Raw genomic sequence first — 26,607 nt, 5'->3', positions numbered from 1 at the left:
TGCCCCTCCTCCTCTCCCTCACTGATCCCATCAGCTGATGGCCAGAGAAGCGGCTCCAGGGAGGAGGGGGAGAGGAGATGGAATCAGGGCATATTCCCTCCAGGCCCCTCCTGTGACCCCCTTAGGGCAGGGAGTGACCCCAGCCCACCCCCCAGCCCTAACTCCTGCACCCCCCTCATGCCCCCAGCCCTGACTACAGCACCCCCCTCACACACACCCTGCCCTGACTCCTGCACCCCCCACATTCCCACCCCCACCCTGAGCACCAAATGGGAGCTCCTGCACCCCACCCCCCCACATTCCCACCTGCACCCCTCACACCAAATGGGAGCTGCCCAGGTAAGCACTCCATACCCAAGCCTCCTACCCCAGCCCTGTGCTCAGTGCACTCCCCCCCTCAGCTCAGTGCAGAGAGAGAAAGAGAATGGGCTAGAACAAGGGAGACGGTAGGTACCCACTTTATGTGGGCAGGGCTGGGATCCCAGTCCAGCAGCAGGCTCAGTGGAGCTGGCAGCCGGGACCCTAGCTGGCAGGAGCTGGCGGATTGAACCCCAGACCAGCAGCAGGCTGAGCAGCTCAGCCCGCTGCCGGTCCGGGGTCCCGGCCACCGGCCCCTTGCCAGCCAGGGTCCTGGCCGCAGGCCCCGCTCAGCCTGCTGCGGGCCTAGGTGAATGGAACCCCAGGCTGGCAGCGGGCCGGTGGCATAAGATCAGCATTTTAATTTTAAATGAAGCTTCTTAAACATTTTGAAAACCTTGTTTACTGTACATACAATAGTTTAGTTATATAATATATAGACTTTTAGAGAGACCTTCTAAAAAAAGGACATTAAAATGTATTACTGGCATGCGAAACCTTAAAGTGCATAAATGAAGACTTGGCACACCACTTCTGAAAGGTTGCCAACCCCTGCCTTAGACTGTTATGGATTGTTGGAATTAATAGAGGTAATGAGGTGGAGCTAGTTCTGGCCTTTGCCTGCAGAGTCACCTCGTGTTACTGGAACCAGGCAAAGGGTAGTCAGACAAGATAGGACTGATGGGCTGCAACAGACATAGAAGCCTCATTTGGAGGCTACTGATAGCTGGAAAACATGAGCAGCCCCCCCCAATCTTTAACTAAGAGGCAATCATACTTAAACCACCATGAGCAGTAAGACATCACTTACCCTAAAGTGCTCTATCTACCAATAGTTCTTAATGGGGTGGGGGCTGTGAGCAGGTTTTAGGGGGTCTCAGAAACAGGGCTAGCATTAAGCTCACTGGGGCCCAGGAAAGAAAGCCACAATCTGAGCCACATAGCCTGGGGCTAAGGGCAAGTGCCCTGCTTGCTGCTCCCTAATGCCAGCCTTAGGTTTTATTGGAAGAAAAACCAATTGTGGCACAGGTGGGCCTTTGAGTTTTTATAGCATGTTGGGGGGGGCCTCAAAGAAAAAAGTTTCAGAATCAACTAAATGAAGGTTAGTTCATACTTCATTGGGCTGTCTACAGTTGCAGACCCATCAGTGGTTACTGTTTTCAAGAATCTTTAGTCAGAAGAGCTAGAAACAAATTGTGTAGATTTTTGACTACAGCTTTGTAACAAGGTGAGGACTCCCTGGTTATGCAACTTCAAAATACACATGTACATTCTAACAGAACTGTATAGAACAGGCTGTGAAGAACCTAGAATGACAAGCATTTCAAGTGTAGGCCAATTACTTCAGTGCAGACTAATTATATGCTAGTAGCCATAACAAAAATGAAAGGGGAGTGGACACAAGGAAAACAAAGATAGCAAAACAGAAATTAAAGCCAGAGCATAAGGAGAAAGATTTTGTACTCTTGTAAGGCCATGAGTCAGGTGAGTTTTATCAGAGTTGATGAGCAGGTTGTGCCAGGGCAAAAAAAACCCAGTATGCTTACAAAGGTTAAAATAGTTGAAGACACTTAAGCAAATCAGTCCACCTAGCTAACATCCTAGGAAACTAAAGTAGTAATCCACTGCATTTAGAAACCTGACTCAGCAGCAGAGAGAAGTGGCTGACATACCATCCTTAGTAAAATACAGATATTGGTAATAGCATTATCAGTTTAGAGAACAAGCCATGCCTCAAAACTAGTGAAAGATTATATCTGGAGGGAAATAAATACGTGCCAATTTCAATTCGCAGGGGCCAGGAAGAGTAGTCGGACTTCACTCAAATATATTTATAGTTAAGGGGAGATGTGATACTAGGGGAGGTAAAGACCAGACCACACCTGTTTCCTGGAGAATAGCATGGCAGTGAAACTAGGGATTAAATGGAGCCCATAAAAGAGTTTCCCTCTGGCTCCTTCACATGAGTCCTCTAATGCAGAAAACTGTTGCAAGAAGTTAGCACTACTGCTGCTTGATTTGTCAGTGGAAAGGTGGAAACCAACCCTGCAAGCCAGAGAATGACTAATTGAGTGACTAGGAAAATTTACATGGGATTGTGAATTCAAAGGGGCCGCTGGAGCCTTAAAATAGGATAAAGGGATTCATTTTAAAAAAACTTCTGAACCCAAGATGCAAGTGATCATCCAACTGCTTGTACTTGTAACCTTCAGAAATGAGGCACCCAATTAAATTTCAGAGGACTTTTATTGAACAAACTATCCGTATCACCACCACCACCAGTGCAAGAATACTACCGAGTCTGTCTACAGCAAGATTTAGGATCAATCTTAACTTTAATCCCTGAGCAGCAGGTGGAGATTCTATCTGAGCATATCTAGACTAAGTTACTGAAAAATACACCCTTTATTCATATTAATAGTCCCATTGACTTTTGGGACTAAGGGGTCCAGGCCACAGCTACAAGTGCTTTACACCCGCTCCTGTCTCAGGTAAGTTTTAGAGCTGTGTCAGTAACAGCAACCAGCAGGTATGTTTTGCTTTATCTTCTGTTCACTGCAACTCCCACTCTGGAAAGGTACCATATAGGTCTAGAGTCCTCACCCAGTCACTTGACTCCCAGCATGCAACTTCTAGCACCAGGTATAATCTATATCTGCAACATCCCTGGAACACTGGTATCTCCCTCAGCAGCACAGAGAGCAGAACACTGGTCTCCAGCTGTACCAAAGCAAGTAGCATACATATAAAGTTTCAAGATTAGCTGGAGGGTCTCCCTCATATCCTGTGGTATGAAGTAGCCAGACATTTATCCAAGCCAAATCTAACTCAGAGAAATCTTTAAATTAATATAATTATTTTTGAAATTTACAAGTTATTGCAATAAAAACTTTAGCTTTCAGAACAAACATTTAGAATCAAACTTGGGTTTAGTTTCATAAAGTACAAACATTAAAATACAGAACACAATTATGTACAGAAAGTGACATTCTTTTAACTCCATGCCCTTTAACTTGATCAAGCAGCAAGAGTTAGCATTCAGTAGGAATCTAAAATGGAACATGGCTGAATAAGACAATTAAACATGAAAACTGCTTTACATTTAGCAAACTAAACAGTTCCAGTTCAGTTTAACTGTGATTGTTTGGAATTGGTCTTAACTAATAAAATTGTAAACAAGGAAGTTAGGGGTTTGGCAGTATTTGGTTGCAAACAGCTTGCCATCTGGTGTTGGGTCAGAGAAGGCGATTTCATCAGTGCTTAGGTAACAACCATACATGAATGTGTTTCTGAAACAGATAAGGACAGTTATTAGTGCAGTACAAGAGTTTGGTTCTGCCTCAGTATTTATATGGCTCTTATTACTGTAATATAAATGCCTGTGTTTTGTTCCCTGACCTCTTCTATACTTTGACAGCATTATATACACTTTTTTCCAAACTGGGGGAAGCCATTTCTGGGTAGAGACTTTACTCCATGTAATTTGACATAAAAAGCAGCAGCACCGGAGTGATTACCATATTTGAAACAGGAGAATATAGCAGGTACAGAACTAGAGCAATTTTATTCAGAAGTTTAATCTGAAAACAAGTGGTTTCAGATTACCAATATCACAGTCAGGATTTGATAAGTGAAGTTCACCATAGTAATCTGTTAAACTTGCTCTGTGCATTCGCACATTAAATGTATACTGGAGAACAGTTGCTTGGAGGCATCTGCAGGTCAGTGACCAGAAGGATGCATTTTAAAACAGTCAGCAACAGCTAACCAGCTAAGATGGTAACAGTTCTCAATGAAAGAGAAAATCCATTCATTTCATACTCTCTAGAAATGTGAAGGTTCCCAACCACAGCAGCTACTTACCAGGAATAAACTGGTGTTTTAAGAAGCTGCATTACAATAGACATGTGAAATACAGACTGCAATGGCAGACTAAGTATTTATTCATTTTGAAGTCTTACAAATTCTCAGAGTACTGGGCCAACATCAACTGTTAACTTAGGGTTAACAAGCAAACGAAGCCCACACCTATTAAATGGTTCAGAGCCTATATTCTATTTGGTTAAACGTGAAATAACCCCAACCCTGAGCATACAGGGTGATGTTTTGAAAAGTGCTCAGCCTTGGCTAAACTCTGCTCTCATGGTGACTTCAGTGGAAGCAAAGTCTGGCCAAAGGAGAGCACTGTCAAAAATCCAAGCCACAATACTTACATGGTTCTATGCATTTCTATTCCACCCACCACAATAGCACCAGGGCACAGATTGATGTCGGACTAAGTGCATATTTTAATCTGTTCAATCAGTTCTTTGCACTGTGACATGAACCTCTCAGACTTGCTGAAATACATTAGCTTACACCTTTCCTAAAAACATTTACTTAATGTTTTTGCTGTGAGCACTTTCTTCCCCCTGAAAATAAACCAAGCTGAAGTCTTCTTCCCATCATGTGTGCACCCATATTAATGGCTTACTTAGCAGTTTCATTTTGGGAGAGGCATCCCTTTTCCTTACCTGACTACATCCACCATACGACGTGCAATGCCTCTTCTCCGCATCAGGCTGAACACCCAGATTCTACTGATCCCACAAATGGCAACTTCCGGCTTTATGGAACAACGCCAGGCACGATGGTGCTGCAGGACATCCTGATTAGGGGACTGCGGAACATTAGGCTCAGACAGCACTCGGAATGCCTATCAAGGACAAACACTAAGTCAAATGAGTCTCTATCCTGAGGGAAATACGGAAACTCATGCAGGTGAGTTTGCTGCTGTAACACCAAAGGCAATCAACTATTTATTACGCTGGTCCTCTAAAGAAAGGTAAATGCTCCTTTACCCAACATCTGAATTCAGCTGAAGGTACACTGAATGGAAGATTTTTGCACCCTTCACTAACAACTTGGTTAATTCTTGTCACTTGCATTTTCATGATGGTGAGAGTGTAGAGCTCTAAAACCATCCAGCCAACCCCATTTCCCTGCCCCCCTTTACAAGGCCAGGAGTACCTGTGACATATAGGCTTAGATCAATGCTAACAACCCCAAGAGTCTGAATGCAAATTTTCTTTCATCTTATACAATTAAGATACTATTTAGAACACATACCTGTTTGATTTGTTCAGCAATTAAACAACCAACTATCTTCCTTTCATTGGACACAAAAAAGTAGGTTTTAATCTTGGATGGGCAGCTTAACACAATTTGTTTAAATCCCAGTTCATTATCTACAAGTTCTCGCACATCTTCTGCCTATAGATGTTAGGACAAGAGGTTCAGAGATGCACGTAAGAGTCTAGGATAGACATAGTTTGAGTTCAGAGAAGTAATCTATTTCAAACAGAGGGCTTGTGCACCTGAATGGAACTCAGTGATCACCACAATGGAAGTTCACTGTCCACCTGCAGAGCATCTAGCAACTCATTAAAAGCACTAGCAGCTTGTGCCAAATACATAGTTTGGTAGGTGTGCACTATTGTGAGATTTATGCAACTGGAATAGTCTCCTACAGAATGGTAGAAGGTTCATTGCTTGATACATTTGAGTAGACAAGCCTTTATGCTATTGTGGACATTCTTCCACAGACAGAAAGATAGTCTCTTAGAGACTCTCCCTATCCTTTAATATTTATGCAACATGCAAACCGTTGTCTTTGTGGAAGATGGGAGCTCAGCCTAAAGTCATGGGTGAGGGTGTCATTGCACACTGACACATAGCTCACATGGTAAAGGCAGCAGATTGGTATTCCCCACTCCATGACTGACGAGATGTGAGGGGAAGGGCCCAGCCAAAACTTAGCCTGTGACTTGAATCACAGGAGCTTTGTTAACATAGCAGCAGCTGCTTCTCACTAGCTGCTATGTGGACTGATTCCAAATCAGCTGAGACAGGTTTTCATTGCTTTTTAACAAAGCACAGTAATAACTAAGCCACACAGAAAGCCAGCAACTCTAAGCAGCACTAGTGCCTTATACTAGGCAGACTCCAGGACTGGGGACTTCCCTCTCTATTTTAGGATACTCTGGTCTAATGTATTCCTGCTCACTCCGCAAATCTCTCTCCTGGCTCTTATACTGCTAATCACCATACTATCCATGCACATAAACACCCTCTCTCAGAGCCACTGGGCTTCTAAACAGTGTTACTTTTCAACAGCACCAAAAGAAACCCACTGGGTACTTCCAGCACCTCAGGTAGTTTAACTTCAACAGAATCTAGAGAAACAACATACACAACTGTATGAACATTTCTTTTAATAATCAATTTAGCTAAAGATTTTCCACTTAGTGTGAAAGTTGTGTGTTTCAGGCTGGATTTTACAAACAATCTGGAGCATGGAGGACAAGCTCTTACCAAGTGTTTCTACAAGAGGGTAGCAAGAGCAATGTTCTACAAATGACAGTATCCCAAAAGTCTGTTCTTACCTCAAGTATCTTAGGGCCAGATTGTGAACTACTTACACTGATGAGCAGTCACTCACACAAGTAGCCCCATTAACTCCAGTGAGACTACTCCTGTGAATTAACTGCTCATGATTGTGAATAAGAGAAACTGGAAGACTAACACGGCTGCCATAAGATTACTTAGCTCCAAGATTTGTAAAGAAGAAAAGAGTTTAAACAAAAGTAGGTATCAGCCCTATCTGCAGTGAGGTGAGTGACTTGCCCAAGGTCACAAAGGAATTCTGCGGCAAAGATGAGACTAGAACCCATATCTCCCGCCTCCTGGATCTATGAATCGGCCACAAGTTCATCCCTCCTCTAAGTATTGTAGAAACCAGCCATGTTAATTCCTTGCAGAGTGATCACTGAGTGAGAGGTTGATCACTAAATAGGATTTCTCCTGACAAGTGGGACACAAGTGATTATTCTTTAGAATTAATATTGTAGTAGCACCTACAGACCCCGGCCCTATCATGCTAGGCACTGAACAGACAAAGCTAGAAAGAAATATTGCACCTTTTTGATGGCATATTTTGGATCATCTGGAAGGACCAAAACCATTTTCCCATCCCAGAACTCTGCTACCACACGCTCTTTCTTCCAACCCTACCACAGAGAAAAAAAGAAAGTTATGTGCCAGGAAGAAAAAAACAAAAGGATTCAGCTAAGGCTTCTTTAATAAAAGAGACTCCATAGTTGTAATGTGAACCCTCCCAGTTTGCAGGCAGGAAATCAAATCACGTACGTTAACCCGTTAGCTCACATATGTCAATAAAAGGCAATTGCTGGAATAACAGATAAGTAATTTAATTTGTTCACGTTATTTGGATACAAAACCTTTGCCTAGTATAGCTTTAACTCTATACCCAACAATAAGTACTACTTCAAGGGTTCTTTGGCAAAAGCATCAGCCATTGCCTTACCACATATTTAATTCCCTCAAGGAACCTCTGGTGATGCTGGATGTGTTGGGCTTCATCCTCTGGGCTGGCAGCTGTATAGATCATGCCACATGATTTGCATATGATGGCACCAAAATGTTTCTGTCCAGCATCCTGTCATTACAAAGGAAAGTCAGAAGTGTCAGAGATGACAGAGGACAAGCTTTTGTTTTTTTTTATAGACTATTCAGAACTGTACATAGCACTTCACATATTCAAGGCATATAATGAACATAATCTCTACAGTATGCCCTTCATGAGATAGGTGCCATTGTATGGATAGAAACACTAAAGCACAGAGACTGAGGGAATGGCATAAGGCCACAGACTGAGCAGGGGAGCAAGTGGCAGGGCTGGGATTATTTAGCCAATTCCATGGTCATTCCTCCAGACCACAGTGCCTCCTGTTTTTATATCAAGAATTCACTAAGTCATTCTGTATTTGTTGTGTTTTTTTTGGAAGGCAATGCGGAAACAAGGAATTAAACTCCAAGGTTTTTTTAAAAGCAGATAAAATTAATAAAGAACAAACTGTAATAAAAAAATGCAGCTCTAAATGTAAGACACAATGGGAATCCATTGTTGGAGTTCCCGAAGACCTCAGTTCAATTCCAGGCTCATCACTCAGGTTCCTCTATATGACATATAGCAAAGGTACACTGAATTGATGAGACTCAAACTCAGGGAATTGGCCTCTTCCTTTACATGGTACATTGCATCACATTTTGGGATTGCCTTGGTTACTTACTCTGTAGGAACCAATCCCTGTACAGCACGATCTGTCCACGCACTGCCTATGAACGACTTTTTTACCTCATAAGTCAGAAATGTAAAGATCTTATCCATTGTTATCTTGCCCACTGTAAAAGGTTCCCTGTTGTTCACCCTTATCTTAGTACAGACATTCTGTTCCCAGCCTGCTGATCCATTTACCGCCCTAATCCTGTCTCCCAAGAAATGAGGCCTCACCTATGTCCAATTACTCATGTCAAGCCAGGCCTGTGTGCATACAGGTGACTTAGCTTATTGCAAGTGACACACGGGGCTTAATGATGCCATTCAGTCACATACCATTGTAAGGCCAGGACTTCAAAGGGAATGAACTATATACACAGGACAGCACTAGGTGAGGATTTCATCTCTCATATCTGTTATATGAAACCCTCCATTGGTTAAATGGGGTTGCATTTCAGTCACAGATAAACTCCCAGGTACAGAATGTTTTAGACAACATCCCTACTGTGGTACTGTCCTTCATGACCCTAGTTGTCCACTAATGTGGCTGCAGCAGTATGCTGGCTCTGCTTAGGCAACAAATCATGCAGCAATAGGAAACAAAGGATTTCTGTGTCAAGCAAATTCACTCCTATGGTATCCATACAGGCATTTTTAATAGCAAATTCTACATTTCCTATTTATTCACAGATATAGTAAAGCTTTAACCCCAAGTAAACCTTAGAAAAGAGTTTCACAAATAGTGGCACAATCTTTACATTTGAAGTTTTGGAGACAGATTTATACAATTCATTAGAGCTGTACATATACAGTGTGAGATTTATATGTAAGGGAATCTAGTATTGGTTAGCCTGAAAGCTCATTTCACTACTATCACATGGTAGCGCAAGCTCCCCTAAGAATGACTAACAGCCCACAGAGGGATACTCACAATGATCATCTGGTCTTTAAAGTCTTTGCTTAGGTCTTTTGTTTTCTTGCTGGTTTTCTGGAAGGTATGAACCATTTTTGTAGGTGGGCTGAATCCCAGGGGAGAAGCCAGATCATCTGGGAAAGGCTGTGGTCTGAAAGTAGTTTCAGAGTTGCATCTGAATTAGTCATTTCACACTCTCAGTCAGATTGAACACTGACGTGACTAACTCCCCAGAACAGACCAGCAAAGGAACTCAACAGATGTGTGCAGGTTAGTTCTTCCTATTTCAAGAGACCCCATACTAAAACTGATAGTAGGAAGCTGGACTGATGGCAGTATTGAGATGCAAACAACCAAGGTTCTAAGGGCTGCACCAAAAAACAAAGTCAAGGCTTTGAGGAACACCACTGCATCTAGACTCTAACCCCAAACCTGTAGCTCTAGAACTGTTCTAGAGGAAGAATACAAGAGCCTACATCTGAAGTGTTAAATCTGATCTCAAGGACACTCCATACTGCAGATATGAGTCAACGGAGCTAAGCTGCCAGGATTCCTGCTCCTTACATTCACTGAGGATGGTGGCTCTAACAAGGTTGATGACCACTGATCTACGTGTTCCTGTGCTCAGAGGAAAAGAGACAATGGGTGAAAGCCCTTGCTACTCCATACACACAAACACGGGAGCATCACTCCCTCTCTCATCCCCCTTTAAGAAAAGGAACACGAACTACGAAAATGTTTAAGGCTGGGGCATTAATCATATAAAAAGTTGGGACGATATCTTTGAATGCCCCAACAGTAACTATAACTTGGTCTCTCAAGCACATCCTTCACATGCCCTATAGTACCTCAGACCACCTCTCCCCGAGTTCTGCTCCAGCAGTGGAGATTATCTGAGATTCTGAAATAACAGGTACCAGATTTAGATAATAGAATTGGAGGCATTTTCAGGGAAAGTCCCTCAATTCTGGGACTCAATTCTCCATTCTGGTCCAATGGAGACAAAGTTTTGCAAACTTTCAAAATAAACAGTAAGGCTACCAGAGGGCATGGGTAGATTGAGAGAAGATCTGGAAAGGACTGTTCATGAGACTATTGACCCAGATGGAGTCTTTATATGAACTTTTAAAAACATTTATGTGAAACTTGCTCTTTGGAAAAGCACACATTAAAATTGTTAATAAATAAGTGCTGCTTTATAGAATTACCTTTAATACTTCAGCTACACACAAGCTGGCAGGGTTACTTTAGGAACTACCACTTTAAATTTGCTGTTGTACAACAGCCTTAACATGGGATTAACAGAGATAAGCACTGAACAGTTTTCTAGGTTTGGATGCTAAGGACAGTTCCCAAAGCAGAGAGCTAAAGTATAGTTCTAGTAGAAAAAGTTTCTACTCATCTATTCCCAAGAGACAGTGTAGGAGGTAACAGCAAATCCAAGGCCATATTTTAGTTAATCACAAACACCAGGATTTCGGCATATTCCAGAATGCCATTTGCATCAATATGGAAGGTATTTGAAAAACCCCCACAAGGGAGCAATGTAAATATGTAATCAGATCTCTCTCACACACACTCTTAAGTGGCAGAGAATTATAAGTTTGACAAGTTATTTGGGTTTTTTGTTTTTTTTTTTTTTTGGCTCTTTCAGAACTAAAACAATTTTTAAATGATTTTATGTTCACAACAAATTCTATCAGAATGTTTTGATTACTAGCAATCTGCTCCAAAGAAAGATGACTAAATAAGACAGAGGGATTAGTGGTTTTTGTTCTGCATGGGAAAACAGAACATTTCCACTGGAAACATAATATGGCAATGGATTTGTCAAACAAATAAGTCATCAGAGTCATGGACACATTAGCATGAGCATATTCTACAAGGAAGATTATTTGCAGGACTGTACTAATCTATTTAACAGCACAAGGTGTTCATTTTGTTACAGATAATCACACAGATCAATCTTATAAAATTATGCAATATAATGAAGGGCAATGCTAAAGGCCAGTGCCCAACAGACCTTTGAAACACATGCTCAACTAGATAAAGGTTGGGTTAGAACAAAGGGAAGAGCACGAATAGAAAATAGAAGCTTCAATTCTTTTCACATCTGCGTGGCAACTTTTAACTTCTCTATCTTGCAATCCCCTTTTTACACAAAAAGGATGGTCTGAACACCAGTGGCATTGGGTATTATGGAAAGGCTTATCAGCTGAGAAACGTTGACTGTACCGTATCTGGTATAACCACATCATACTCCTTACGCAGTTAAAGATTTAACAAGAGACAACACTTGAACCCAGTGCAATTATATTAGATATATGAACTTCTCAGATGGTTGAAAGTTCACGGGGTCTTCCATATAGTACTTCCCAGTGTATGAGATACCCTCACATTTCTGGAACAGTCATATTGCTAGCATTAATCACTACAATATAGAGAAAGCCACACTACTAAAGAAGAGCAGCAGAAAGGTAGTCTACCAAACTGACATGAAGTTTAAGAAGTGACAGTATTTTAGAATGGTAGCCTTGTTAGTCTGCATCAGCAAAAACAACGAGGAATCCTTGTGGCACCTTAGAGACTAACAAATTTACTTGGGCATAAGCTTTCATGGGCTAGAACCCACTTCATCAGATGCATGGAGTGGAAAACACAGGAGCAGGCATAAATACACAGCACATGAAAAGATGGGAGTTGCCTTACCAAGTGAGAGGTCAGTCTAACGAGACAACTCAATTAACAGTAGGATACCAAGGGAGGAAAACTAACTTTTGTAGTCGTAATGAGAGTGGCCCATTTCAAACAGTTGACAAGAAGGTGTGAGTAACAGTAGGGGGAAATTAGTATGGGGGAAATTAGGTTTAGGTTTTATAATGACCCAACCACTCCCAGTTTTTATTCAGGCCTAATGTGTTGGTGTCCAGTTTGCAAATTAATTCCAGTTCTGCAGTTTCACATTGGAGTCTGTTTTTGAAGTTTTTTGGTTGAAGAACTGCCACTTTTAGGTCTGTTATTGACTGACCAGGGAGACTGAAGTGTTCTCCTCACACTTGGTAAGGCAACTCCCATCTTTTCATGTATTTATACCTCATCCTGTATTTTCCACTCCATGCATCTGATAAAGTGGGTTCTAGCCCACAAAAGCTTATGCCCAAATACATTTGTTAGTCTCCAAGGTGCCACAAGGACTCCTAGTAGTATTTTAGAACATTCACATGGGCAAGTTACACAAGCATTCTGGGAACTGTAGTTCAAATAATCTCAGTAAACATGACTTTACTTCAGAAACAGGAACTATTTCACTAGTTTGAAACTTAATATAAGATAGTAATAGTCAGAGATGGAAAATATTACTAGGGTATCAAGTCCCTATGCTAAGGCCTGATATTGTCTTCCTCCATTCCACTAGACAATTTTTATTATTTATATTCCAGCAGTACATACAGGACCCAACTGAGATCAAGGCTCCACTGTGCTAGGCTAGACAGATTCACATAGGAGACAATTCCTGCTCAGAAGAATTTATAAACTAAAATGACAAGTCAGACAAAAGATGGGGAAAGTAATATTATCCTCGCTTTACAGATGGGGAAAATAAGGTAGACAGAGATTAAGTAATTTGCCCAACATCACACAAGTAAAGTGTGGTAGAGCCAGGAACTGAACCCACATCTCTAAATTCCAAGTCTGCAGCTTAGCCCAAAGAAAGAATAGTGTTTCATCTTCCCTCTCAAAAATAAAATCCAACACTTTCATATCTTAATGATGGCTATTTCTTAGCCCTCACCACATCTCACTGGTAAAGAGAAATTGTTTGTTATTTTTGGAATTTATGATCTCTTATTTTTTAAAATCTGATTTTTGGAGGTATTGCTCAAACTTGTGTCTCATTCTTGGAGAGTGTTCGAGTAAAACAGACATACCTTGCTTTGTTGACTGAGGGTGTACTGAATATGGGATAGACAACATCTGCTGAAGGGGACACTGGAAAGAGTCACACAATTTGTTAGTATTGGACACAATGACGATACAAAACATGTGGGTATCTAGAAAAGGGGCCTACGTGAACCAGTAGTTTCAATTGATACACAAGCATGAAAAACTCTGAACTCCCAATACTCAAGAGTTTACATTAGCATTAGAAAATTTTTGGTACTGCAACAAATAAAACCCACTCAATATTTTTATATGGAACTTGCTATTTTTGATCCAATTAACTATTGACAGAATATCCTGTGCTTTATGCTTTGAAAAAAATCTGTTGCAAGCCAAGGGTCAGGGCAAACCAAATCTCCAGTAGAACCTTCACCAGGGAACACGTGAAAATTCTTATTAGAGCAAATTGTTGCATCAATAGCTTAATAGTCTTCTGCTATTAATAAAATTATGTCTAACACCATTTCTCGTAACCCAGACTTTCCCAACTTGTGATCTTATAGCTAAAGCATACTCTGTATTCATGGTTTCACAATCTTAGAGAAAGTGTGATGTCACAAATTCAGCACTAGACTTCACTGCAACAGAAGAAATTTCAGTCCCTTTTTAGCAAAATTGATGAGGAAAACAAAGTAAAAAAAGATAAATATTGTCCCACAAGGGTGGAAGACCTTCTTCATGGTTCAGCTGTTGGACTGCCTTTAATTTCCATAGCATTTTGACTATATTTGCCAATAGCCAAAGAGCAGCATTTTTCCCTCCCATCAGATTCCACATCAGACACAGAAAACAGATAGCAATACAGAGGCAAGCCAGAAGAGAGGCCTAAACAGTAATTTTATAATCAATCCCTTTAAGAAAAATACTCTCTATGAAGTTGAGCTACATAATTCCTTACTTAGTGATCTTGGGACATAAACATCATGACAGGTGCCTAGACCAATACAGCTACAGCATTATTTACCTTTATTATTCTCTGTTGGAGACTGACTGAAAGGAATATTCTCTTGATCGTTGAACTCACGGTTTATGGAAGATCCAGCTTCATCCGAGTTCTGTAATACAGATAAACATTCTCAAAGAAAAACCTGTCAGCTTGACTTAGTTTCCAGTTTGCTAGTTACACAATCTCACGTAGCTCAAGTGCTCAGGGCACAGGCCAAACGTGGCCAAGGATATTCTGAAATGCAACTAACAGCCTTTATCCTCTTCAATACAGAAACGTGGTTTGCAGAGGCTAGAGGTTCCACAATGTAATGCTCCACCTTGAGCTGAACATTACTGGATAATACTGTATGCTGAAATCTGCAGTCTCATGGGCCGCACCTCAGTATTGAAGAAGCTTTTTTTGGGGGGGCGCAAGTTATTTATGGCCAGGTTTACGGCAAGTTGTCAATGTCCCTCACGTGGCTTTCTACTGCTTCTAGCTGCAGTTCTGTAGGATTATTTCTTCATTTCAATATTTTTGGTATCCTGGTCCTACACAGGTGTCTATAATTCTGAAACTGCAAAGCCTTTGGGAACTTCCTGCAAAGATTCAACGAATGACCATGTTAGATTGATTTTTACCTTAAACTTCTGCCCAACTTCTAGCTTCTATGACAACTAGAACATATTAATCCTCCCCTCCCCGTTACGAAAACCATAATCCCATGGACAGCCACCAATTAAAACCATCAAGTCAAACAGGAGCTGTTTGAGACTAGATCAAGGCACAAAGTTGGCCTATAATTTTGTGATAGCAAATCCAGTGATACAAATTCATTTCCATACACCCAAGGCTTCTGAAAATGCAGTTTATTATCCTAAGAGCCTGCAACCACAGCAGGCCCAGCTGCTTTGAAGTTATATTTTTTATTTTATATGCAAGATTGTTGACCTACCCAACATTTGTATTTTATTAATGTTGTATTGTAAAAACACGCTGGCAATCAAGTAAGGAATGTGATGGATACATTAATACAGTACAAATGAACACAGAAGGCAATAAATAGCTCTTTATTAAACCAACACAGGAGCATAAAACACATTAGTCCAATAAAAGCTAATACTCACCTTGTCTATTGTTTTCCTTCAAGGACCAGTACAGCTATGAAAAAGCATTCCAATACCACTTATCCTCTCCTCCAAACACCTTTTAGGTGCCAGAAAATAGAAGTAAAATGTGAGATTAAGTATAATGAAATAGGCCCCAAACCTGGTTTGCATTAGGTATTTTATTGCTCCACTCTTCCATCGGCAATCTTACCTGTGGCATCTATACACTGAGTTAGAAACCAGAACCTATCTCCAAAACGAAACAATTCTCTAGCAACCCACAAAAGTAAGACTTAGTGGGAGCTAATTCATCAGTGTTGATTTTTGAGAGTCATTTTTAAATTTAAACCATCTGAGTGCTGAACATGCGTTTGATTGTCATACAAGGTATGTTTAAGAGTCATACCCTTACTCTGTCCCTAGAACTAGAGGCCCCACTTTTCAAAGGCCTAGTGATTTTAGGTGCCTCATTGTCTGAGACATCCCAAAGAAGCCTGGCTGGAAGTGTTCAGACCTATCTAAAAATTAGGCCCCTATAAATTGTTTCAGGTTGTACACCATAACACTCATACATCCAAAATCACTAGGCACTTTTGAAAGTTTGGGTCAAAACATTTGGCCATTTTGAATTTCACCCTTCTTTATTATGCAACCACCTCCTCGCTGGTCTCCCTAATACCCACCTTACTCCACTAGTCTATTCTGCAGACAGCACCTAAAATCCTTTTCTTTGTGCCACAGAACATAGAATCATAGAATATCAGGGTTGGAAGGGACCTCAGAAAGTCATCAAGTCCAACCCCCTGCTCAAAGCAGGACCTAATCCCCAACTAAATCATCCCAGCCAGGGCTTTGTCAAGCCTCCCTTTGTTACCTCCCTAGGTAACCCATTCCAGTGTTTCACCACCCTCCTAGTGAAAAAGCTTTTCCTAATATCCAACCTAGACCTCCCCCACTGCAACTTGAGACCATTACTCCTTGTTCTGTCATCTGTTACCACTGAGAACAGTCTAGAGCCATCCTCTTGGAACCCCCTTTCAGGTAGTTGAAAGCAGCTATCGAATCCCCCCTCATTCTTCTCTTCTGCAGATTAAACAATCCCAGTTCCCTCAGCCTTTCCTCATAAGTCATGTGCTCCAGCCCCCTGATCATTTTTGTTGTCTTCCGCTGGACTCTTTCCAATTTTTTCACATCCTTCTTGTAGTGTGGGGCCCAAAACTGGACACAGTACTCCAGATGAGGCCTCACCAATGCCGAATAGATGGGAATTATCACGTCCCTCGATCTGCTGGCAATGCTCCTACATATACAGCCCAAAATGCCATTAGCCTTCTTGGCAACAAGAGCACACTGTTGACTCATATCCAGTTTCTCGTCCACTGTAACCCGTAGGTCCCTTTCTGCAGAACTGCTTCCTAGCCACTCGGTCCCTAGTCTGTAAAAGTGCATGGGATTCTTCCCTCCTAAGTACAGGACTCTGCACTTGTCCTTGTTGAACCTCAGATTTCTTTTGGCCCAATCCTCTAATTTGTCTAGGTCCCTCTGCATCCTATCCCTACCCTCCAGCATATCTACCACTCCTCACAGTTTAGTGTCATCTGCAAACTTGCTGAGGGTGCAATCCACGCCATCCTCCAGATCATTAATGAAGATATTGAACAAAACTGGCCCCAGGACTGAACCTTGGGGCACTCCACTTGATAAACATGTTACCACATCTCTTTGAACCCAAGCCTACACCACCCTTCTTCAACTTCGTTCTGAATTGTACTGCACTTTCTATCCTTCCCACTCTCAGCTTCACATCTTCTCTGATACTACCTCCTATGTCCGAATTCCCACCCTGTCTCCAAGTCTACATACACCAAGCCACCTATTACCAAAAGAAAGATGCTCTAAGCTAAAAGTTTCCGCCAAATCTCATTGTGCATTCACTTTTCCATCTGTTTGGACTTAGATCCTCTCAGAACATCTCCTTTCTTGTATAGCACTGAACACTGTAGCTCACGAAAGCTCATGCTCAAATAAATTGGTTAGTCTCTAAGGTGCCACAAGTACTCCTTTTCTTTTTGTGAATACAGACTAACATGGCTGTTGCTCTGAAACCAGTGCTTAATAAGTTATTCCTGGGGGAATTCTGTGCCAAAAATTAAAAATTCTGCATGTAATATTTTAAAATTCTGAAAAATTCTACATATTTGTCAAAATTAACACAATATAATCATACAACTTCAAATTATTTTGGTGGTTTTTTTCAAAATATCTGTCAGCAAGTATGTTTGTAACAATACAGACAGCAAAAAAAAATTCAAAAAATGTTTTTTGACAACTAGATTCCTTACTAGGCATATTAATACAGAACTTTGAGTGATAATTCATTTAAACTACAATCCAAAACTGTATTTCCCGGATACCTCAGAAGTGTTGCAACGGCTTGGAGAAGTTAGGGGTAATGGAGGAGCTGAGGGAGAGTGAGGTAATTGCTGGGAAGGAGCCTGGGAGTGAACCTGGAGGGCTGTTGGGTATGGGTGGGAGAAGTACAGAACAGGTTTTCGGGGGTTTTTTTTTTTTGGGGGGGGGACGACAGGGGAGTGATTGTTAGGGAGTTGGGGAGCCTTCCCTATGCAGACACTGGCTGACCCCTAGCTCCCATTCAGTCAGGCACATCTGCCCCATCCCCATGTGGCCCTGCACCCCACTTCCCCCATCCCCATATGTCCCAGCAAACCCCTCGGCCCCTTCCTCCATCTCCCCACACCCCTATTCCCATTCAGCCCCTGCCCCAGTCTGTCCCTCCCACTAGCCCTTCTGAACCCCAGTATATGTGACCTCCCGCAGCAGCCCCGTGTGCTCCGCTCCATCTCTCCCTCTCCATATCCTGTGCCTCCTAACCAGGTTCCATGAGTAGGCTGCTGTGAGGAACGCAGCCGGCTACTACTGCCAGTGAGACCACCTGCTCTCTGTTCTGGTGCCACAACAGCCTCTGGTGGGCAAGAGGTGCAACTGCAGCACCTCTCCAGCAGAATGTATTTTCTGCAGAGAAGAAATTTGTGGGGAACAATGGTGCAAAATCCCCCCCCGCCCCTTTATCTTATACTGTTCCTTATCTTATACTGAAGAGCCACCATCCTCAGAAGCTAAAAGGTTAAAATATTTTGGATAGAGACCAGCTCAGTAAATCCATTGTTACTGCTTCACTTAAGCATAATAAGATTGGGTTTAATCTCACCCCTTGGACTGGGGAATCTGTAGAACCAGCACACAGACTCTACAAGGAAAGGAATTACTCTAGGGCAATCTTTGCATTCAAGATTGGAGTTCATTTGTAGCATTCCCAAGTCACCACTCAGGCCTCACTGGCTACCAGCAAGGGTACAAACAGAATCCTCAGGACCCAGAAGAAGTCTCAAAACAAATCTGGAAACAGATTTGTTTCTTTGCTCAATTGTTTGTTTCACTTTGACACTGAGGCTAACAAGGAAACATCTCAAAGAGAGTACCTTGGCAGGGACCTTGAGAATTCTGGCTTCCTCTGGAGACTTGAGCCTGATCTTTTAGGATCAGGTAGGGTATGCTACTTATCAATTCCTTGGAACTGCAGGGAACCCATGGCTTCGCACACCTCTTGGTACAGTAAAAAACAGTTGTGATTATTCGATGTCCCTTCCATTTTATATTATGCCTCTCAACAGATTGCTTTTTTAAAAGTGAAGTCAATATTTTGGAAATGCAATACTTACTGGTAGACTTAATTACCAGCCTAACTAGGACATAAAGGGGATATAAGTGTAGACAGAGTGCGTTAAAGGTAGAGTACAAAGAACAAATATATTGTGTTTGTGCCTTTATGGTTAAGATTTATAAAGGCAACCTGAAAGTTCCCCAACTACCAAGTCATATTCTCCCACACCCCCCCCCTCTTTTTTTTTTTAAAGGCATTACAATTTCAGGTCTTGTCTACCCTGAAGGCTCTATGGTAACCAATGGTCAAGTTAAATGACAACACAAGACTTAAGCGACAAAGCTGAACAATTAAAAGGGTAAGAGATTTTTAATCTAACAGTTTAAGCCTGCATTTTTACTAATAACTATGCAACTCTTGCACCAAGTACACTTGGGAGAAAAGTTGGCTTTGTTGAAGATTCAATACTGATGTTAGGATATAGATATGACACAGACAAGGAGAATGCTCGGACTATAAATCTGAGCCTCAACGAGTCCTCCAGCCAAACAAGGAAGTTCCACACTTCATATTCCTGATATTTATAAGGTTTTTAAAAAAGCAGATTTTTTAACTGACTTTTATGCTGCATTAAAGAAAGTAAAAAAAGGTATGAATCCAATTTTACAAAAACTCCTTTTGGGTAAGCTTTCCTCTCAGCTAACCTAAACCTAAATAGCAATAGTGACCAGTAGATGGAACAAAGCAGCAGTGAAGAGATGAGAGTTCAATTCTCAAGACTTCTGTGTACATTTACATATGTCACTCGAAGTATGGATTTAAGTTATTAGTTTCAGCGCTGCCCTACTCCACAGCATCCTGCATCCACATGCTCAGGAATTCAAACCCGCACTGACAAAGAGCTTTCTAGTTACTGCCTGAGGTCACATGAATCAGAAGAAAATCTTTAAGGAATATCTTTCTTTGATACAGCTCTCAAACATGCCTTACTTAAAGTACCATACACTTTCCCTGTGCTTCAGAATGATTAGAACTAGCAATGCAACTTCATCCTTGCTGAACAAAGCAAGTACACACTTTTAATATACACACAAATCTTAAGTGACACTCTCCATGCTACTTACCAGGTTCCTTGTATCAGTCTCCTCTGGAGTCAAAGGCTTTGAGGAATCAGAGCGGCTGAATGGGATCAATTCAACTTTCTGCATTGAGACATTCAATTTGTGAATGACCTTCTTTTGACTTATGTTATTGGCCAATTTCACCCTATCCTCCTTTCTATCTTCATTCCCTTTCTTCTGGGGCACACTTGCACATTTTGATACCTCACTGGCCTTGGCAACTTCGTTTTTATCATCTGAGTGAAACTCTGTATCTCCTGATAGTCTCAGCTGGTCACCCTCTGCTGCAGAACTAGAGAGAAGCTGGGAGGATTTAAGGCCTGAAGGCAGCTTTTTAGCACCAGAATGGGATTTCTTCCCAGTGGAAAAGAACGCTGCTCCCATCTGGAGCTTCAGCAGGGGTTTCATTTTCATGCTTAGGACTCGGAAAGGACCCTCCATTTTCTTTTCAATTGGGCGAATAACGTTCTCCTTTTCCACAACAGGTTTGACAGGGGCTATATCTACCTTGGCTTTCTTAGAGTTTCTTGGTAAAATCTTGGTGTGCCTAGAATCAGTCTGACGTTTGGATGTTTTTGAGCTTGCATTCCTGAGGAGGTTCATATTTCCCTGTACTTTCTCCGTCCTATTGGCAGTGGGGAGGTCTCCATCGTTGTCCCTCCAACTAAGAGGGCGGCTTTCATTTACCAGTTTCCTCTCCAGTGGGGTAAGATACTGCTTTTCTTTGCTGTAGAAGGATGCAGCAGGCACAATGGGCTTGTATGGGGAACCAGATTTTGGAGACACTTTACTCAGGAACTCCCTACATGCTGTCATTGGGATGCTGGCTATCTGAAGTGGGGAATTATCAAGCTTCCTTGACATGGAGGATTTCAGAGGGGAAGCCTGGTTTTCTTTATCCTCATCACTAAATCTAGGTGGCCATTTTGTTCGAGAAGCAAAGGTCCGATCTGTAGATGTCTTGACTGGAGACAGATCCACGGTGATGTCCATCATCAATTTTTTTGCTGGAGTCCCGAGTGCTAAGAACATGCTACAAAAATAAAAAAATAAAACAAATATTTCCCTCTTCTACAGATTGGAGAATCCTTCAGGCATAGTCAAGGCTCTGTTTAAGTCACACTAAAGTTTTTCTTAAAACAGTTTCCTCTATTGGTAAATAATCACAGAACTTATCTAGGGTGTTTTGTTTTTTTTAAACCACACTCACTGTAGTATTCAAGCACCTTAATAAAGAGCTGTATACTACCTTCCATCTACAGTTTCTATAAATGTCACTGGGACCTGAAAATATGAACAGAGGGCAGCACAGGGTCTACGATTTTTCCCCTAACAGTAGTGACAAATAGATCTCTTTGCCTGCCTGTATTAAAGGCTTGGTCTACACTTAAAAGTTAGGCTGACAGCCACCTCGGTCAGGAGTGTGAATAAAATAAATCACATCCCTGAGCGACACAGATATGCTGACCTAACCCGCAGTGTAGGTGCCGCTGTGTTGACTGAAGGATGCTTCTGTCAATGTAGCTACCGTCATTTGGGAAGGGGGTATTGCTAGACCTAAGGAAAAACCCCTTCAGTCAGCTACCTCTATGGTACAGGGCTATGCCAGCATTGCTAGTGGCGTAGCTATGCTGCTGTAGCATCTGTAGTGCAGACAAGCCCTTAGAGCACAACTGCCATTTTACTTCTTTATTAATCATAAGCAGCATCAATTCTGCCACTAGAGCTCCAAGAATAATATCTGACATCTTATATTCCCTTAAGCAGAGAAAAAAATATTGTAAATCTTCCCCACTTGGCTCATTTTAGAGCAACACTCAACTTAAAATCACACTTCCAAAAATGTTTTTTCTTCAACTTGTTTTGAGTAACACCTATGATTACTGCAACTAAAAGAACAGAGGAAAAGTTACATTTTCTTTTATTTTTGTATCCTTTATGCATTTGGCAGATCATACTGTGTACAATTTTCCCTTTTTTTGCAAGTCTTTCACACAGCAATGAGAAAAACATGAATATGTCAGAGCAAGTTTACTACCTGAAACTACTTTTAAACTTGTTTTTTTAATGTCACTAAAATTCCAGTAGCTAATGTCCCTTTAAACATGAAGTCAGTCTGGCTTCATGCAGGCACAAAAGCCTAGCCCTGCAGAACACAGTGCAGGACTGGGAGCTTAAGTGTCAAAATTTAAAACCAAACAAAAACTACACCATTTATATTCCTTTAGGAGAGCTGTAAAACAGTTTCCAAGTCACTTGATCCAATGTAAAACTACTAATTCACTAATATCTCTCCTTTTAAAGTATCTTATACATTTACATTTCAAAATTAAATAATGGAACCATCTTGTGACCTCATTAGGGCTGGGAGTGAGTTTTGCAGTTTGTAAAAGTTATGCAAATGTACAGTACTAGATACAAGTGATTTCCAAGTAAGATAAAACCACCCCAGTACAAACCAGTGTGTTGTTGCCCCATTAACCCAGACTTACAGCAGACAGTTTAATCTTTTTATCATAATTTTTAAGTCTATATATTCATATTCAAATTATAGTCATAATTTTTAAGTCTATATATTCTATTAGATGTAGAATCTTTTACAGCTTAGGGTTTCTTTCTACCTTAAATAAAGCTGTCAAGCTGCTCAGTACAATACATTTATAAAGCATTATGCATTACTAAAGAATGAAAAAGCCACTTAAGTTATTGCATCTCATAACTTTCCCCCCCATTTTATAGTAAAAGCATTGAGGGAATTAAAACATTTCTTCTGTTCTCAGTACATGAAGTGAACTATTAAATAATTTGTTTTCAGTGTAATAAATTGCAAAGACAAGATTATGAACAGATAAACACACCTATCAGAGCTAGAAGAACTACGATTCCTTTTTCTTGGAGTAACAGCTGCCATCTCAATAAAGTGCCTGAAAGTTAGAAGACATTTCAAGATATAATTTATGAAGTTATATTACACAGAAATATAACCGTATTATAAACGATATAACATTCACTCTTTAAAATAGCCTTAAAATATCTGTAATACTAAGTAAAAAAGTTAACAAGCACACGCATACCAACCTAAAAGGGCCACTTTCCATTGGTTTCTAGAGTAAACATTTTCTTATTTTTAAAGAAAGAACATTTAAAGGAAAATGACTATTCCTAAACCTAATTTCCAAAGATCTTCCATCTCCGAAATATCATGGCCCATTAATCTCAAACTTTCCCGAAAAAAGCCTTCTCTTGGCAGGGGACCACAAATGAGAAACTTCAGGCAGAAAGGATTTACGAAGAAACCCTTTTGAGGAGACAAGGAAAACAAAAAGCCCCATCAGTACTGAAGCTAAATTAAAGTATTAAAGGCCATTTCTCATGTGCCATCTACAAATACATTAGTGTACCGCAATATATGCTTATTGCATAATGCCAGTGTGCCTAAAATTCTTTTATATAGTTCATTGATTGTGGTATTACATGGCTATAATAAAGATAGGAATTTGGTGAGGCAACATAAATAGGGCCAAACCATTTTACAGCAATGTTTAAATGGCAGTTCCCAAATTTGATTTAAGCCATAATGTAGATGGAGTTGCAATGAAGCTGGAGAAGTCTCTTTACATTAGCTGACCCTCATGGAACAAAAGAACTGAAATCCCAGCTCAGACAGTGGTCCCTGTAGTCAAGCATCCTATCTTCAATGCTGTACCAGATGCTTCAGAGGAAGGTGCAAGAAACCTGGATAAGGTATAATTGTTGACTAATCTGCCAATAAGAGGAGTTTCCTCCTGACCCATGTCAGTTAGCAGTTCACTTCTGCCTGGACGCATGAGGGTTTATAACCTATGTAATAAAAAAATTGCTATCCTAACTAATAGGACTCTGGATATGCTCACTATTCATATAAATATCCAATCCTTTCTTTGAATCCTATTAAGATATTGGCTTTAAACATATCTTGTGGCCAAAGGTTAGTTATGCATTGGATAAATAAGTATTTCCTTTTATCAGTTTGAAATTTAATGCTTTTCAATTTAATTTATGTCGATTTGCTCTTGCCTTATGGGTAAGGTAAATAAAAGTGTCCCATTTACTTTTTCTACACCATTAATTTTGCATATCCCAGTTTGTCTTCTCTCTAAACTAAAAAAGCCTTACTATTTCCATATGAAAGCTGGCCAGGCATCTAGAGAGTGAAAAACTACCAGATGAGATTCTTACCCCAGAGAGGGATGGCAGCATTCTGCATTTATCACTTGCTCTTCTCTGCTCCACTATTTGATCTGAAGTTGTGAGTTACTTTGCAAGCAATCAGTGCTTTACAATGCTACAGAGCCACCAAGACCACTGCTTGCAAGTCTATTTTTTTCATTTTTTGAAACTTTCCTTCCTGAACACACACAAGGACCAGAAAATTATGTGCAAAATAGCTAAAGATGACCACAACCTTCCACTTTCTTTGGGCACAAACAGAACAAAATACCGTTTTTTCCTTCTTTACATGGTAACCCACGTCAGGTCCATAATGAGGATAGCAAAACATGAGAGAGGAAAGGTATTATTAATCACAGTAGCAGCTAAGGATCAACCAAGAACGGAGCCCCAGTGTGCTAGGCACTGTATTAACACAGTGGCAGACAGTTCCTGACTTGAAGAATTTACAGTCTAAATAGACCAGACATACACGGGGGGGGGGTAGATTAGAACACAACAGCAAAACGAACAATGGCTACATCTACACTGATAGCAGGGGTAGACTACTGGCACTACATGTGGTAGCTACACACCATATGGAAAGGCTCTGTGGAGAGGGGGGCGTGAAGAGAGGCAGTAGGACACTACACTGCCGAAAATAGCAGCATAGATGGGGGGCGGCATTGTTTGGACATGTAGAAATCCCATGTAGGTTATACAACCTGGAGGATCAGGCATGTAGCGCATGCTATTCTACTAAGCCACCTCTCCCTATCTACACTGCTATTTTTTGCCAGGCTAGCTGAGCATGAAGTGCCCATACCTTGCAGGCTGTGTAGGCGTCACCAGTGTGATGGCAGCAAACAGCACTTCAGTGCCAGGATTGAAGGGGGGGGGGGTTAGAGGGGGGGAGAATTAGTAAGAAAGAGGGGGATCAGTAGAAAGAAAATGGGCAGGTGGGGGGGGCAATGGGATCAAAGCAGGAGAGAAGAGGATGAGGGAGGCAGGGGTGGAACTAAGCAGAGGGGAAGAGGTGGGGGGAGGGGGCTGGAGCAGACAGCCAATCAGCAAAGGCCCCTCCAAATGACACAACACTCCCGGAGGCTCCCTGTTCTGGCTGCTTCTAGGGGAGTCTCTGGCTGGCTCCTCCTGCAGCGTTTCCTCAAGGCCCCCGCGTGGGGGGAGGGGGAGCAGGTGCCAGCAGCCCCCCCGTCAGCTCAGAGAGGAAGGGTCGCCCCTGCACAGTCCTGGGGGTGTCGCTGGGCGGGGCTCCAGGGCCTAGGCCGAGCTCTGACATCAGGGGCCAGGAGCCCTGCGGTGGGGACTGCCCCTCCTTACCCCACGCTGCTGTGGAGTATGGCTATATGGGTGGGTCGTTTCCTGTGCCCTAAGGAGCCGCACGGGTAAGGCCCCATCCCTCCCAGGACGCTATTTATCTGGGACCCGTAGGGCGCACGCAGCCCCCCGCCTCAGGCGGGAGCCGCTGACCTCAATCCCCGAGACCGCCGCTCTTGGTGCGAGAGAGGGCCGGGGTCTGCAGCTCCAGCCGTGAGCTCCAGGCAAAAATCACCTCAGCGCCGCCGCCAACCGCCTCTCCTTCGAATCCGCGCGGGCTCCGGCGCGCGCGCACCCCAGTCCCGCCCCTCTGCCGCGCGCCCCTCGCCGGCCAGCCCGGCTCCCATTGGACGCACCTGTCGTCATTCGCCATCCCTCACGTCCATTGGCCAAGCTCTTTGCTTGCAGCCACGCCCCGACGGCGTGAGGAGCACCACCCCCACTACCGCCCGCCAGCCAATCAGAGCTCTGGAACGCACGCGGCGCGCTCAGCTTCCATTGTCAACATTGGCCCCCGCCCCTCACTCAGTCTCGGAGACTGCAATTCCCACCATGCACTGCAGGGGAAAAAAGGCGGCCTTCTACGATGAAGTCCTGTCGCAATGCTTGCCGGAAGCTGTAGTCCTCTTGCGTCACGGCCAGAGCGAAGCGGAGCATTGCACGCTGGGAGTGGCATTGTGAGCAGCATAGAGCATTGCATGCTGGGACCGGTGCGGCCCTAGCAACCACAGTCCAGTCCCATGGAAAGCCATAGTGTGTTATAACGTGATCCCTCCCACGTGTTAATTCGTCTGTGGCAGACAACCTCTTTAATCCACTGCAGATCAGGCCTCAGTCTTACTGAATGCTTACTGATGAAGTGAGCTGTAGCTCACGAAAGCTCATGCTCGAATAAATTGGTTAGTCTCTA

General features: G+C 42.2%; 1 protein-coding gene across 3 annotated transcripts; it reads right to left on the bottom strand.

Moving 5' to 3' along the window:
* Positions 1-742: 742 nt before the first annotated feature.
* Positions 743-26,063, bottom strand: ESCO2 (establishment of sister chromatid cohesion N-acetyltransferase 2). 3 transcript variants are annotated; one of them, XM_077812307.1, is made up of 11 exons: positions 25,851-25,968; positions 23,030-23,095; positions 20,175-21,204; positions 14,296-14,386; positions 13,319-13,379; positions 9,408-9,540; positions 7,724-7,855; positions 7,317-7,406; positions 5,467-5,610; positions 4,872-5,053; positions 743-3,647 (listed from the first exon to the last, which is right to left on the bottom strand). In XM_077812307.1, the coding sequence occupies exons 2-11, from the start codon at positions 23,080-23,082 to the stop codon at positions 3,515-3,517; spliced, it is 2,049 nt and encodes a 682-aa protein (XP_077668433.1). In that variant the 5' UTR covers positions 23,083-23,095; positions 25,851-25,968; the 3' UTR covers positions 743-3,514. The 3 variants fall into 3 exon arrangements, with proteins under 3 accessions (XP_077668433.1, XP_077668434.1, XP_077668435.1); XM_077812308.1 differs by lacking the exons at positions 23,030-23,095; positions 25,851-25,968 and adding an exon at positions 26,054-26,063; XM_077812309.1 differs by lacking the exon at positions 5,467-5,610.
* Between the last annotated feature and the right edge of the window lie 544 nt (positions 26,064-26,607).

Source organism: Eretmochelys imbricata, chromosome 3, assembly GCF_965152235.1.
Source record: "Eretmochelys imbricata isolate rEreImb1 chromosome 3, rEreImb1.hap1, whole genome shotgun sequence".
NCBI lineage: Eukaryota > Metazoa > Chordata > Testudines > Cheloniidae > Eretmochelys > Eretmochelys imbricata.
The sequence above is the reverse complement of the archived record's forward strand: the minus strand, read 5'-3'. Positions and strand labels throughout refer to the sequence as shown.

Excerpts from the sequence above, each read along its gene's own strand:
- ESCO2 (XM_077812307.1), bottom strand. The coding sequence starts at position 23,082 with ATGGCAGCTGTTACTCCAAGAAAAAGGAATCGTAGTTCTTCTAGCTCT. Across the intron at positions 21,205-23,029 it reads AGTTCTTCTAGCTCTGATAG|CATGTTCTTAGCACTCGGGA; the intron begins GTGTGTTTATCT and ends TTATTTTTGTAG. Across the intron at positions 14,387-20,174 it reads AGACTGATACAAGGAACCTG|AACTCGGATGAAGCTGGATC; the intron begins GTAAGTAGCATG and ends TCTGTATTACAG.